The 16,312-nt window shown below is 39.8% G+C and overlaps 1 protein-coding gene across 1 annotated transcript in view; it reads left to right on the top strand.

The window, feature by feature from the left end:
- LOC122802393 (1-phosphatidylinositol 4,5-bisphosphate phosphodiesterase gamma-1-like) overlaps nt 1–16,312 on the top strand; it is an 824,139-nt gene that overhangs the window by 783,409 nt on the left and 24,418 nt on the right. The window contains exon 6 of the mRNA XM_044072019.1: nt 15,947–16,030. Within this exon, the coding sequence (XP_043927954.1) occupies nt 15,947–16,030 (84 nt within the window). The remainder of the gene's footprint in view (nt 1–15,946; nt 16,031–16,312) is intronic.

Here is a 16,312-nt window from a genome sequence, read left to right as displayed (position 1 = left end):
GCCTCATGTAGAGCTGCTGTTACAGGGTCTGTTATACGTAGGCATGCTTGGCTCAAAGAGCAAACCTTACCAGATCATGTCAAAGCTAAATTATTAGATGCACCTCTTCAAAAAGATGTATTGTTTGGTGTTAAAGCTGAGGAGGTGCTAAAGAAAATGGAGGAAAAGCGAAATCAATGCAAACAGTGAAAGATTTCCTGCAGGTACAGCCTCCATGTTTCAGCAGAAACTGGCCTTCAAAAAATTGGTCCTTTCCAGCCACGGACAGACCTCAAAGGAGCAGATACAGGCATCCAAGGGGTAGAGGGCAACCTCAAGGATCTTTCAGAGCCAGACAGTGACAAGCACCAACCCCAAGAGGTGGAGAAGATAGATCACAGTCGTTTAGAAAACAGACACAATTACTTCCCCTACACCTGCCAAGCAAAGCTTTAATGGCAGCACCTTTGGGCGGAAAACTGACATTATTCTCAAAAAATTGGCATATTGTTACAAAAGACAAATGGATTCTGGACATTATAGACAGAGGCTACAGGTTCCACTTTCACACCCTTCCAAAAATGAGAGACATGCCAAACCTGCCATAAAATCAAAGGGCAGAGGCACAAAAACAAATTTCAGCTCTCATGGACATGAAAGCAATTCAAGAGGTACCTGCAAAAGAACAAGGTCAAGGGTTTTATTCCAGACTATTCCTGGTACCAAGGAAAGACAAAGATTGGAGACCTATCTTAGACCTATCCATCCTAAACACATATCTACAGGTGCCAAAATTCAAGATGCTCACATTACAGCAGCTTCTTCCGATGCTGGGCAAGGAGTCTTGGCTGGTAACATTGGACCTCAAGGAGGCATACCTGCATGTCCCTATTAGACAAGATTGCAGAAGATACCTCAGATTTCTTGCAGGTTCAACCCATTACCAATTCTCTGCATTGCCCTTTGGCTTATCTACTGCGCCCAGAGTGTTTATGAAATGCCTGGCATCAGTAATCGCCTTCTGCAGACTGCAAGGATACAAATCTACCCATATCTGGACGACTGCCTGATCCAAGCGGACAGCAAGGACATACTACTGCAGCACCTGGCGTTTGTAATAAAACTGTTGAACTTCCTGGGATACACAGTCAACAAAAGAAATCAAAACTAATACCCTCTCAACAAATAATTTTCCTGGGTGCCAGCTTGGATACAACCACCCAGATGGCCTACCTCACGCCAGACAAGCAAGGGCAACTGTCTCAATACTTCAGAAAAATGTCAACTTACACCAGGCTAACTGCAAGGAAAGTCCTGCAGGCTCTGGGATTCATGGCATCTTGCATCCTACTAATCCCATGTGCAAAGCTGCATATGAGCAAACTTCAATGGTACCTAAAAAACTTATGGTCTCAACACAGCCACAGCTTGGAAGCAATTATACCACTCATTCCATGCCTTCAAAAGGAATTTATGTGGTGGGCTCAAGCTTGCCAAAGAAACACAGGTCTTCCTTTCTGTGTACCTCAAGCAACTCAAATCATCACAACAGATGCCTCAGACTACGCCTGGGGAGCACACATGACAGATCAGTGCATCCAGGGAAAATGGACCCGAAAAGAGAAGCTGCTTCACATCAACCAAAAGGAAATGCTAGCCGTGCAAAAGGCTATTATGACCTTCAAAGACCTACTGCATCCAGGCCAGCTATTGATAAGGACAGACAACACCACAGTGATGTGGTACATAAACAAACAGGGGGGAACTCATTCATACCCCCTGTGCAGACAAGCCATGACCCTATGGAACACAGCACTGAAATTGCAAATTCAACTACAGGCACAATTCCTCCCAGGGAAGGAAAACACACTGGCAGACAACCTAAGCAGAAATATGACAGATCCACATGAATGGAAGTTGCATCCTCAAGTTTTCACAAAGATAACTCAGGCATGGGGACAGCCAGACATAGATCTCTTTGCTACCCACAGAAATTGCTACTTGAAAAAATTTTGTTCAAGGGCCTATCATCCACAGGCCTGGAAAGTGGACGCACTTTCCTTCAATTGGGCAACTTTGACAGTCTATGCCTTCCCGCCTCTTCCTCTGCTGCCCAAAGTTCTATTAAAAGCCAGAGCAGAGGCCGAAAATGATTCTCATCGCTCCAGACTGGCCAAGACAACACTGGTATCCGCTCCTGAAGAGCCTGACACATTCCCCACCATGGATCCTACCTTTAGTCCCTCTCCTGTTGTCCCAGCACAACTACAAAACCCTTCACAGCCATCTCAAAACTCTAAATCTAGCTGCATGGAGAATTCCTTGATTTCCCAACAGTTTCTCCTCTCCAAGGAGGTGCAGGATGTCATCTTGGAGGCCAGAAGACCTTCTACTAGAAAGGCCTACTCCGCCAAATGGAAATGATTTTGTGCCTGGAATCAAGAAAAGGGACAGAATCCTTGGGTAATAAATATACCTCAAATTTTACAGTACCTAGCTGAGATGTTAAACAATGGACTTTCCTTCTCCTCCATCAAGATCCACGCTTCAGCCATTTCTGCACAATACAACACAGATCCTCCTTTATTCTCTCATCCTCTCTTAAGGCAGTTCCTCAGAGGGGCAAAGAATATAAAACCCCCAAGGAAACCACCAGTCCCTGCTTGGGACCTCAACTTCATATTGGAAAAGCTGACCCTTCCTCCCTTCGAGCCAGCTTCTTCAACAGAGTTACAGTACGTGTCATGGAAAACAGCCTTTTTTCTGGCTATCACCTCAGCACGCAGGGTTTCGGAGCTACAAGCCCTCATGGCTGTGCAACCATTCATCATTTTCCATCAGGACAGAGTTTCCTTACGAACCAACCCTACCTTTATGCCAAAGTTAGTATCCAGTGTAGCTTTGAATCAGACTATCCACTTACCTACCTTTTATCCTAATCCACAAAACAAAGGGGAAAGACTACTACATTCCTTGGACATTCACAGACAACTTCACATTATTTGGACAGGACAAAGCCATTCAGGAAATCTGAGCAACTCTTTGTGTCCTATGCTGCAGGTGCTCAAGGAAAGGCTATTTCCAAACAGACAATTTCAAAATGGATAGCCCACTGCATACGCTTTTGTTACTCATTTCATGGAAAAACTGTGCCTGCATGCATCAGGTCCCACTCCACCAGAGCCACAGCTACCTCTGCAGCCTTCCTCAGGGGGGTCCCTACCAAGGACATTTTGGAAGCAGCCACCTGGAGTTCAGTGCACACTTTCTCCAAGCACTATCACCTCCCACTATACTCAAAATCTAGAGCGGGCTTTGCCACAGCAGTCCTGCAGGGCATCCTAGCCCCTCCTAGTTCCACTTAGTGCCTACCACCCTTACTTAGCTTTGGGATTCTACCCATCTGTTATGACTGCAGCTGTATGCACGATGAACATAGTACAGTTTTGTACCTACCATAAATGTAGATGTTCGAGTGCTCATACAGCTGCAGTCCAGGTTTCCCTCCCTCCATCCCCTCTTAGGACAGGCCTTATGACAAACACTTTTCATATAACCTTTTTGGGGTATTCCTTTATGGTGTATTTGCTTGCAACTACTGTTTTTGATTTATCAACATTGCATTTTTGCATAACATTATGTTTGCCTTCCTTCTGGGGGCACCTGACATCTGGGGCAAGAAAAACTGAAGAAAATGGCGTCGGCTGCCTCTTTTATACCCCTGCCACACTGACGTCAGGGAAAAAGTGACGACAACCGACGCCGGACCTAGACTTTGGAATTCGGCCGACCAAGGACCCGCCTGACGGCAGGATAACCCATCTGTTATGACTGCAGCTGTATGAGCACTCGAACATCTACATTTATAGTAGGTACAAAACTGTACTTTTTATAGAACATGCCTGATTTTTGCCTCTTAGTTTTGCCCTGACCCTGGTAATGCAAATCAAGTTTTCATTATGGTCAGTTGATATTGGTAGATATTAGAGTTTTGTGCTTCTTATTGTTCAGAAAATGCATCATGATGCAAAACCCGTTCTGTTATATTTTAAAGTGAATTAAAGTAATTTTTAAAAAGTGTCCCTGGAATTGGCCATTTTCCCCCCTCCCCAGTGTTACATGCTTTGCCCTGAAGTCTTGAATGGGGATGTTGAAAGGTATAAGCCTCCTGCCCAAACTGCACACATACAGTCCAACACTGACAGGCAGTCACCATACTTATGCCCCCCCCCCCACCCCCACCCCCCAGTCTCACACACACACACACACACACACACACACACACACACACACACACACACACACGTCTATTCTACTCATAGCTCTTAACCAATCAGGGACAAATCTCAAAATAATCAGGGATCAATCCATAAACAAACAGGATACTTTTAAAATATCAGTCCTATTAACCTGAGACATTGACAGATTAATGGAATGTGAATTAACATGCCTTTGATGAAATAAAAAAGTCTAGAACTATTGCCATTATTTTTAAAGTGTAATTCACCACCATTTCTTCAGGAGTCATCAGTGCTTGGAGGGACTAAGAGGGACACAGCTAAAATTTGAGTTGAAATCAGGGAAAGTTGAGAGATACGACTCCACTGATCCCCTAACTAACCCTGCCTGCACAGACCACTAAGATTCTGAATCACTTGGATGCGTAAATTCTTTCCCACATACATTTCTGGAACACATGGAAAATTAGCATAGGCCACTCCCCTGGTGGTAACTTAAGCATCTTCTGTTTTCCTGCAATCCATTTATGGCTTACACATGAAAAAGGTGACGACTTGGAGAAAATGTCCTCAAATAGTCTGGCATGACCAAATCATATTGTCTTAGTAAAAACTTCAGAGAGGACACTTAGCCATCAGTACAGATGTAATTACTTGTTAGAGTGGCTTGAAAATTTATTTTATTTCTTTAAATCACCTTAATGTGGCCACTACTTATCTGCTCCCACACTTCTTTATGACGTTCCCATCCTTACTAACCTTCAGGCATCACAAAAATCAAAACCTGAACAATACTTTTACAAAGTTGCTAAATTTATAGCAAATGCTCTTTTTAGGAACTCGCCAGTATATACTATTAAAAAGCTTAAATTGGTTAGAACTATGCCGTCAACTAACATATATACCCCCTCTTCTCTAATGCCTTAAAACAGTTAAACTGGAACCCTCTAAGGTCCCTTCCTTTAGACGCCGCTGTCACACACTTCAATAAAGTTTTCACTGATCTACTTAATAGCTTTGCCCCCTGCAGAAGCAAAAAACTCAAATCCAAAACAGCCCCCTGGCTAACCAAAGACACAAAAGTCCTTATGCATCTCTGAGACAAGACCTGGAAGTACTGTCAAAAATTAAAAACTCCCAACTCTCTTGCCGAATACAAGCAACTGCAAAATCAAGTAAAGAAAATAGCCATCAACCATAAATCCTACTATCTTAAACTTCAAAATAATCATAAAACCAACCCCAAAAAGTTTTGGAATAGCATTGCATCAGTACTATCTCCAGGCAAAAAAGAGAACACCTGCCCTGACCCAGACTCACCTGACCTCCACCTAGCTACCCAGTTCAACTCCTTTTTCATTGACTCCATAGGCAAACTCACCTCATCTTTCCCTAATAATATACCCCCCAACATATCTGAAACCAAGGATTCAACCTCCAATAACTCTCAGTCCTCCCCTTTCACTCTCAAATCCATTCCTACCCACACTATAAAAAAGCTCCTACTAAAGTTAAAACCTTGTTCTAATGCTCCAGATGACATTCCATCCAACTTTCTCAAACTAGCCACTGATGGCATAGCCCTTCCCATCAGCATCCTAATAAATCGCTCCATCCAGGAATCCTACGTACCACACCTCTGGAAAAAAGCCTTCATCATCCCCCTCCACAAAGGAGGTAACAACTTTTCAATCTCCAACTTTCGCCCTATTGCTATCCATTTCCCTATCTCCAAGATACTCGAAAAATGTATTCACCTGCAACTTTTATCCTACCTACTTGACAACCAACTACTGACTCCTACACAACAGAGTTTCTATCCTCCTCCTCCACTTATCCAAGGCCTTCGATACTGTCTCTCATCAGCTGCTGCTTTCTAAACTCTCTCATCTTAATCTCTCTTCTTCTTCTCTCAAATGGTTCAGCTATCTTTCAGCCTGGGAACAAGCTGTAAAATGGAACTACTGTACTTCCTCTTTCCTTCACACCCAAACAGGTGTACCTCAAGGCTCTATATTGGGTCCCTTACTATTTAATAGTTTTATCAATGATTTCCACCAAAAGATCCCCAATGCTAAACTTGTGCAATGCGCAGACGACTCTATTATCATCTTCTCTGCTAAAACTCTACCCATATTAATAAATCTTACTCGAGGCCTTCTCCTCCACTGAGTCCTGGATGCTTGACAACCATCTAGCCCTTAATGCCTACAAATCCAAAATAATGATTTTTACCCTTTCTAGACATACTGCTGTTGACAAAGCATCCTTCTCTATACTCAGTCTAAACAAAACATCTATTGAAATAGTTCCCCATGCAAAACTTCTGGGCGTCCTTATCGATAACCAGCTAAAGTTTGACATCCACCTACAAACCAATATAAAAAAAAAAAAAACATCAAAAACTCAGAATGCCTTATCGACACAGCTGCTACCTTTCTCTTTCATCTAGACAACTCCTATCTACCACCTACCTCATCCCCTCCCTTTGCACTAAACTGGTTGGAACTCCCAGGCTATCTAACTTTCATTCAACTGACAGTAGCACACAAGCTCATTTTTAAACTCTCTAGCTGTCCATCACTCTCCTCTTCCTTAAAACTTCACCAGCCACACAGAACACTTAGATCCACAAATCAGAACCTCTTGGAACTTTACAAACCTTTACATTCACCAGGGCAACTTTTACTATCATTATCCCTTGCTAGACTATGGAACTCTCTTCCCCCTTGCATCAGAACTACCCAAAATCTTCCTTCCTTTAAAACCTTACTCCACTCTCATCTCTCCTCTCTCTGGGAATGCTCCTATACTCATCCTACCTGAATCCTGACACCTATCTCTATCTTATCCTACTCAAAACTCTGCCATTGCTTAAATTCTTTTGTCTACAATTATGATGTACTAAATGAGCATTAATTTGTTGTTCTTGTAAATATCTTATAAGTGGTTGACTTAGTTCTTATATTTGAATTGTTTGTTGCTCTTATATGCTGTACTAGTTATCACTTTTAAATATATTTTAATATTGTCTTTCTGTCTGGAGTTTTTCTCCTCGGGCCTCCATTGAAAACGGGCTACCTTGGCCCAATGGACTTTCCCGATTAACAAACTGAAATAAATAAATAAATGTATATAACTTCTTACCACCTATAAAATTATCCAGAATCCATCTCCTTGTCCAGCCCTAAATAACATTCTCCACAACTATGTTCCTAGTCGGCCATTGCAATCCAGTGACTAAAAACTCCTATTTGTCCACAAACCTATCAAATCTTCTGGGCATTGGCAGTACTCTTACCATGTTGCTAAGGCCTGGAACTCCTTATCTACATCTATCAGGTCAATACCCCCCCCCAAGTCCTTCAAATCCATTCTGAAAGACTTCTTAGCCAAAAGCTGGTTCTGTTCATGCTCAACTCTCAAAAAAGCCAAGCAGTTGCAGAACAAAGCTTAGTTCATAAAGCTGGATATAGTATAAAATAAACCAAGCAACTCTAATACTAAACAAGTGTTTAATAAAACAAAGCTTTCAGGTCAGACAAACAGCACTTGTTTAGTATTAGCATTGCTGTGTTCATGCTCCACACCAGCATAAACTATATCCCTAAATATGAGCAAATACCTATTCATACATTATTCTTCACTCACTTCCTTACTTCTATTAATTTCTGTCCCATGACTTTCTCTTTAAATATACCATAAGCCTGCTTTTCTCTCGCTTCGTATTGCAATTCCTGTTTGTATTTTACTAACTTACCTTTAAACCTAAAATTTCTCTGTTTAGTCGTTGTCATATAGCTTGCATCTATTGTTAACAAATGTTTTCATATTATGTGTAACTTGGTATACTTATTTAGCATTTGTTAACCGGGAAAGTCTGACTTGGAACAAAACCAATGTTCAGGGGAGGCTCGGGGAGAAACCCTCCAAACGCATGTCTTTGTTTGGGATAATTATTTAAACTGTAGTTGTTTTTTGTATTATTTTTAAAGACTGTAAAGTTATTGTTCGTAAATGTTTTGTAATACTTTGGGGCTTTTCTCCCCAAACCTCCGCTGAAAATGCACTCCTACCCAGTCAGACTTTTCCAGTAATCAAATGCCAGTAAATGTGAAGGTCGGGAAATACAAAGAAGTGGCCTAATGGATAGACAAGCAACCCCAGTCAACCAGCACTTATTTAGAAAGAAACTTAATTGATGGAATATTTTTCCAGCTTCTGTCCTCCTTTTTGGAAATGCTTCATATGGGAAACTTGGACTTCTTAAACTTGCACAGTCCTTCTTTTTTGTTTTAATGGGATTGTTTCCAAATAGGTCTATCATTTATTCTAGTCATTTATTGAGGCTGGCTGTCCTGGAAACAACTGACTGCATCCTTTTTCCCTAAAATCTGCCCGAGATCTCCCAGCTATATGGCCTAGTTGTTAGGTTTCATGATTTTTGCGCAGAGAGCTGCTCATGTACATCTTTGCAAATAGGCTACTCTTTTCTTATTTGGCACATATCAGCTCTTTTTTTATATTTTTTTTTTTTACCTTCTGTGTGGAAGATGCAGAGTTTGGTTCTTGAGCCATCCAATGTTAAAGGTAGTGGGGAAAAACAGTTGCCTGTCAGCTCAGAGCATTAAGGCTAATAACTGTTAATGAGCTGCTTTCTGGAGTCCAGGGTTTGATTCTCTCGGCTTTCATTTGTCTAATATGTGGCTGTGAGCAAGTTGCCTAACCAGACAGTGTTTTGGGGCAGTTGGGAAATTGGGCTAGATTCTTCAGTGGTCCTAGACTACATGCTTAGTAACTAACTACATGTGGACCTATAAAAGAACGTATTTTCCCACTATGTAGTTGGTTCCCCAGCTTAATCAAAGGTTCTTTCACCAGGCACTTTAAGTCAAGGAGGAGATGGTTTCTGGATAGCTCTGGAAATACTTGATAGACTATGACATTTTTTACAGTGGTCTTCATGGATTCTTGACAGGTAGATGCTATGACTGCTATGTAGATATTAAATGACAGTTTTCTCTCCATTCTGAATAAAAGGCTTCTAACAGGAGCAATCTTTGCAGACCTCAGTGGGGAATTTGGCACAACTGATTGTGAACTTTCTCCTTCCTTCACTTGCTGACGTAGGTCTAGACTCTGTCTCCTCCAGGTTATTCTGAAGCCTACCTGCCTGCATGACAGTTTAGGATCAAGATCAAGGATGTGAAAAACAAGACTGTGACATTTAGCCACATTGTTAGCTGACAAGAGTGTCTGATTTTCAAATGCTAATAAGTTCTTATCTGTCTGTTACAGTTCTGCAGTCCATGGACCATGTGGTTTCCTTCAGACTTCTCTTCAATGTGATTGTGTTGGTTAAACCCTCTGACCCTGCTGAAGTTACTAACCTTTAAATGGCTTAATGTTCCAGTTTAACTTGTGACTGCTTGCACAATGTTCTTGGTTTGACTTTCTCCTCCCTTTAGAGGTAGCTGACTGAGAGAAAGAGCAGTCTGTTATGTGGAGCTACCAGGCATTTGGAAAATCAAAGTTTTTACCTGTTTTTCTAATGCATCTGCCTTTCTTTGATTTTAATCTGTAATCAAGTTGTTTGTATTGGTCTGTTTGGTTATATTGTTTGTAGAGCTATTTGACTAAATATTACTGATGCTGTATTGATAGTTATTGAATTTATTTTGGTGGACACTGTCAGAAATGTACTTGCTGGTTGGTGAATTTATTGTTGTGGACACTTTCAGAAATGTACTTGGTGGCTGGTTACATTGTAAAGCCACAATTTACCTATGTTACTACAGTGCTTTGAGTTTGCCCTGTTTAGAATAGGACTTTTTGCTGTGATTATGGAAATGCATACCCTCAGTTTCCATGTTTGAGCTCAACTGAAAATATGGTTGTCTTTTGGATTACCTTTTCTCATTACAAATCCAGAACTTGGATAAGTTCATGGCTTATTTGCTAACAGCAGATATCCAGCTGATTTCAACTGGTGACCTAATGGTGAAGATTTTGATAACTTGGCTTATAGTTCATATTTCAACCACAGAGTATGTTTGCAGTGCTCTATAATTGGAGTTTTGCTTAATTAAGACTCTGCTTTGACAGAAGCACTTTGTATTGGCCATTTTTGTTCTTAACTATGTGCATCATCAGTACTGCCTGTAAACCTATGAGTCTGATTCTGTTGTATTTTTTTGTTTTTTGTATATTTATGAAGTCTAGCTGTGAACTGTCCGTACTGCAAGCCATGACTGTACCTTCATCTGTTTTCATTCTAATGATGCATCCTTTTATGATGGGTCTCTTTTCAAAACATCATGGTTTGGATTTATTCTTCCATTTTGACAGATAATTTATTGAAGTATTGGGATTTTATTGAAGTATTAAAATTTATATCTGAGGGTTGTTTGCATCTTTTGAATGACCCCTTTCAGTGCATATTAACCTGTGCAGTTTTGCATTGATCACTGACATTCATATTTACTAAATTAATTTCTGCCTACTTTTTAGCATTTTGATTTTTGTTACACTTTATTGATATTTAATTTTTAGCTGGCTATAATTTTGTCTACTGAATTACATCACCCATGGAGGTTTTGTTCCTGCAATGGATTAAACTCGTTCTGTCATTTTTGGTATGGGTTTATTATATGATAGTGGAAATACTTGTTACCCTTTTCCCATTTATTTGTCCTGGTATCCAAACTGCATGCAGCTTCCCTTTGCAAATGGGTGGATATTTAGAGGAGGCATCAGACCAGAGTTGTTAGAGATTCTCCTATTCGGAGCTGGGCCCACCCCTTCCAGCTTGAGTTACTTCACTGTTTTGAAGTGAAAATTCTACTCAGTGGTGAACTTTGAGGGAATAGAGTTATTTCTGCCTCCTTTGAGAAAGCCAAATAGTCAAATTTTCATAACTGATTAGTATATGTAACCTCTGATTAGATTGCCCTGCCTAAGGCGTTGTTGAAAAACTCCATGTCAGTGTACAATAAGTTGGGTGTGGTTTCTAACAAACTATAAGTGAGCAGCCTGACCTTTTTGTACAAAGGCCTTACTTAATGAGACTTTTTTTCGTATATGGTGGTGCAATTATGTCTAGTGCCCTTGGTTGAATAATATTAATAGAGAAGTGGACATCTGTTTTAATTCTAGCTTTAAAATGACTCAAGTACTAGAGGGACAGCCTACTCCTTGGATTATATCCTCTGTGCTGGAGCAAAATTGAAGTTATGTCCTCATTTGTTATCCAACAGATAATTTGGAGACTTTCCTCTAAAAGTTATTTGATTATATTTTGTTGGTGTTACCCTCATTAGCTTATTTTAGGTTAATTAAATGTGTGTCTCCATTATAGAACTGGTGATCTCACTACTGAAAACCTCAAAACTGTGGAGGGTTTGGCGTTTTTTCAGGCTGTTTCCTTTCCAATCAATATTATAGCGCTTAAACTGGGCTTTATTTTCCAGCTAGCTTTCATCACCTAACATCATGATGCAACCTTTCTTGTATCTGTCAATATTGTATCCATTTCAGTATGAGGTTTCTTCATGCTAGATTACCTGCTATTAAACAAACTCAGTTCAGGGATTTAATAAGTGTTTCCATGTGTAACCTAACTCCCTTGTTGAGTCAGTTCCTGTGTGAGCACATTGTCGGTGACATAGCTGTAAGCCTGCAGTTAAGATAGCCATTATGCTTTGAATCCAATGACTCCATTTGTGCACATTGTGATCCCAAGTGTGTCTCACCAACACTGGTATGAGCAAAACCTTTGTGAGATACAGAGGTAGGAGTGATGGAATGAATATAGAGTCACTTCTAATACCCAGGAGCAAGGATTGACTGTATATTCTTTCATCAACATGACCTGTGCAGTGTAAATCAACATACAACTGCAGGTAATTTGCAAGATTTTTATTTTCTTTAGCTCTCAAGGCAGAACCATTGTTTTCATGAAGATACTTACTAAAAAGTCTTTCAGCTTTTCCTGGTTAGGTGTCACCACAGTGGATCTCTGGTCCGCTTATGATTGGCAGTAATTTTTATGGTGTTGAGTTACCAGCCTTGCGCCCAACCTTCAAAGGAGATGCATCCACACACACGCACCTACCTGCATGTCTTTTAAATTTCAGTCGATCGTGGGGAGGACATGGAGACTCCACACAGAAGGCACTCCAGCTGAGAATTGAACCAGAGAGCCTCTTGCTATGAGGCGACAACGCTAACCGATGCACCACTGTGGCCTGATTGCATTAAATCTGACACTCCTTTCTTTTCAGCTCATCCTACCTAATGAATTGTGTACTATTACAGCAAATATTGAAAGAAACTTGCAGGTTAAACGTTTGCCTCTCCCAAGGAGAATATAACATAGCAGTGGAAAGAGAAGAGTAGCTCTTTAATAAGGAAAAGGTAGAATTTATGTAACCATTGCTTTTCTGGTCTACTGTTCTGTGTCCATTTTCACTTTATGCTTTTCCATAAGATGGAACCATTGAACCAACCCTCTGAATTGCATTCTAGTGTGTGTGTGAGAAATATTCAGATTTCTGTGGCCAAAGGTGAGCCTCCGATCAAGTCACTATGACTTTCAGTACTGGGACCAGTGATATGGAGTATTTTTATACCTGTTGTCAGAAACTCAGCAAACCTGCAGTATTTTAGATGTATTTTAATCTTCCTTATTGCACTTTACTGTAATTAAGTAAGCATGCATCTATTGTCTCTGCTTTCTGAGACAATTGTCTTTGCTAGGAAACTGACAGTTTATTGAATCACAGCATTCTTAATGACGGATACGAGTCTGACAGAATGAAAATATGCAGGGGATATTCTTAATGTTGTGTGAACCCAGAAATAATGATAATAATTAGGGGGTGCAAAGTCAAGAGCAGAGCTCTGCTAGTGGAGTGGGGAGAGCAAAGCCCCTTCACTACCCACTCAGAGAACATCAGATATAATTTTCATATTATATATTTTCCTCTAGTTTCAGAATTCTGTAGTTTACAATTGATGAAGAGACCCTCATATGTCTGTGCCATGTAATTTTTAATTTTATCTTTTGTTTAACAGATTTATTGCACTGGTGCATTGACTTCTGGCACCTTGATTGATGCAAAAATATTTATTTATTTTATTTTACATTTGTTGACTGGGCTAGTCCAACTGGATATATGTCCATTTTCAGTAGAGGCCCGGGGAGAAAAGCTCCAACAAACAAATTAAACACACTGTCATATATAATATGAGACATTTAGAAGTACAGTTGAATGTGCAGGTAATCATCCTGTACATTGCATTTTGTTACATTTCTGTAAACAGAATCATGATACATTTCAGCTATGGTTAGCCATGAAAACATTTTGCTAACAATATAGTATAAGAGAAATACTTTTGTTTTATTTGACTTAAAAAAGTAACTAGGGTATACACTCTCTTAGAAGTTAACAGACAAGTAAACTAGTTTGTACAGTAATGCCTTGAGAAATTAGGGGTAGTTAGTCTGGGTTGGAACAAGGGCATAACCACTGTGATTTAAGGTATGGCTTCAATTTGGTTTTAAATAATGCTATAGAGGTAATGGTGGATAGGTCTTTTGGGAGGGAGTTCCAGTTTTTCCCAACTGTGTTGGCAAACAAGGAGTCACCTGCCAAGTTGTTAGCTTTGCCTGTTTGTACAAGTGGTTTATTTGCTGAGCATAGTGTTTGAGGTTGTTATAGGGGGTGATTAAGCTAGTAAGTATAGTTGTGTTAGTAGGGTGGTACAGGATCTTGTGGGCAACTGTTAATTGATTAAATAGTATTATATTTGGCAGTTCTAGCCATCCTAGCTGTTTAAGATTATCACAATGGTGGGCTCTATAGGCAGATCCAGTTGCAAATCTAGCAATGTTATTATAAGATATCGCAAGTTTGTTGAAGTTGTTTTTACATAGTTTTGTATGTATAGGTGAGGCATAAAGGAGGGTAGAGATTAAGTGGGTACGGGCAATGGTGGTCCTGGCTAGTGGTGACAAAAAGGATTTAATCCTATATAGGGATCCTATCTTTTTGTGGACTGTTTTTATGGTACTATTAATATGGGAATCAAAGGTGAGGTTGTTGTCAATAAGAATCCCAAGAAGTTTAATAGTACAATCAGGAGATATAATAATGCCATTGCTTGATGTGATAGTAAAAGTAAGTGGGGAGGTTCGACGTGTGGGAGTGAATAGTAGCAGTTTTGTATTTTTGGGATTGAGAATGAGGCATTGATGCAGAAGCCATTTTTCGACTATGTTAAACACATTTTGTGTTATGGACTGTAAGACAGATGGTGAGGTGGCAGAGCATATTAGCGTGGAATCGTCTGCATATTGGATACAAGGTATAACAGAGTATAGGTTGTTTATAAAAATAGATAAGAGAGGACCTAATATGAAGCCTTGAGGGACCCCAAGGGCAATTGGGAGGTGGAAGGATAGGTTATTTTCCCATAGGACAGCCTGCTGCCTGTTATCTAAGTATGATTGGAACCATTGAATAGCTAATGTGTCTAGAGACAGCGTTTTGAGTATATTAATGAGTAGGTGGTGGTTAACCATGTCGAAGGCTTTTGAAAGGTCAATGAAGAGGGCTGAGGATAACGTATCTTTGTTACGATTCTTATTAATACAATCTGTGAATGATAAAAGAGCAGAGGTGGTGCTATGAAATGGTCTAAAACTATGTTGGCAGTTGGCTAGTAAATTGTTTTTTATTAGGTGGTTTAACAGCTGTTTATGAGTGCATTTTTCCATGATCTTAGCCATTGGAGATAATATGGCTATAGGTCTATAATTTGATAATTCATTCGAGTTGCCTCCCTTATGCAAGGAGATAATGTGATTGATTTTCCAGATTGATGGGATAGTTCCTTCTGTAATAGCTTTGTTTATCAGGATGGATACTGGGAAGGCTATGGCTTTTGCAGCTTTCTGCAGGGATTCTGCAGGTAATAGGTCTGCAGAGAGGGTGGTAGGTTTAAGCTTATGTAAGAGTGTACAGACAAGGGATGTAGGAACAGGTTAAAAGTGAAATGAAGGGGGTGCATTGGTGATGGAGGTGGTAGATTATGATGTATCAGGGGATAGCTGATTAGCAAGAGATTGAATAGTCTCTGTGAAAAAAGTGTGAAAAGTATTGGCTATTTGAGTAGGGTTATTGTGATCTGAGCCTAAAGGGATAGGTGTGATTGAATGCCCAGGGTGTAAGAGTTTATTAATGCCTGACCAGAATCTTTGTGGTTTATTTTGGTTTGTTTGTTGGAGCTCAGAGTAAGAATTCTTTTTGTCTAACAAATATGGCTTTTTTCATTTAATTTCTAAGCTGTCTAAACTTTAATTGATTCTAAAAAAAGAACTGTACTTTTGCTGATTTTTTTCAGTTCTGCTGATAACTGTATAATTAATTATTTTATATGGCATATTTTGGTTTGGGGTAAAGTTACCCCTTGTTTGTCACTTCTTAGAATGAGTGTAATTAGTGGACTTCACCGTGGCATGTTCTTAATCGTTTATACTAACTGATTTGCATGGCTTACATCCAAGGAGCACATCTCCTCAGTTATTGAAGAAATAATCAGTACTTTAAACCAGCAATAAAAAAAATGTAAATAAAGCCCCTATCCATACTACATCTCACAAAGTTCTTGTATACAGTAATTTAATTTATTCTGAGTTACCTATTTTGCCATTTTTCTTTACTTAGGATGTTGAACTAAGGAATGGTGATATCACGTACAGCCAGTTTGCACAGCTGTATCGCAGCTTGATGTTTGAAGCTCAGAAGATGGTATGTCCTTTAAAGATTGTGTCACTTACATGACTTATCCTACTTTCTCTTTTTGTTGTAGGTAGAAAGAGAACATGTATTTTCTTTATTTTAATACAGTTGGTTGTGTGCTTGCAAGTCTGTAATTATGACAAATAACTCGAACTCCACTCCAGAAGTTGTTTAGCCATCTAGTGGCGCAGACTTTTCAATAAACTGAAAGCCATTTGCCAAGTGGAAGGCAGAAATATATTTTAGAGGGCAAACTGCATTAATTAGAAAAGGAAGGAATTGCTTTCAGTT

The sequence above is a fragment of the Protopterus annectens genome, chromosome 5.part0, assembly GCF_019279795.1.
Source record: "Protopterus annectens isolate FY-2018-M chromosome 5.part0, PAN1.0, whole genome shotgun sequence".
Classification (NCBI taxonomy): domain Eukaryota; kingdom Metazoa; phylum Chordata; order Ceratodontiformes; family Protopteridae; genus Protopterus; species Protopterus annectens.
This window is presented reverse-complemented; position numbering and strand designations above follow the sequence as displayed.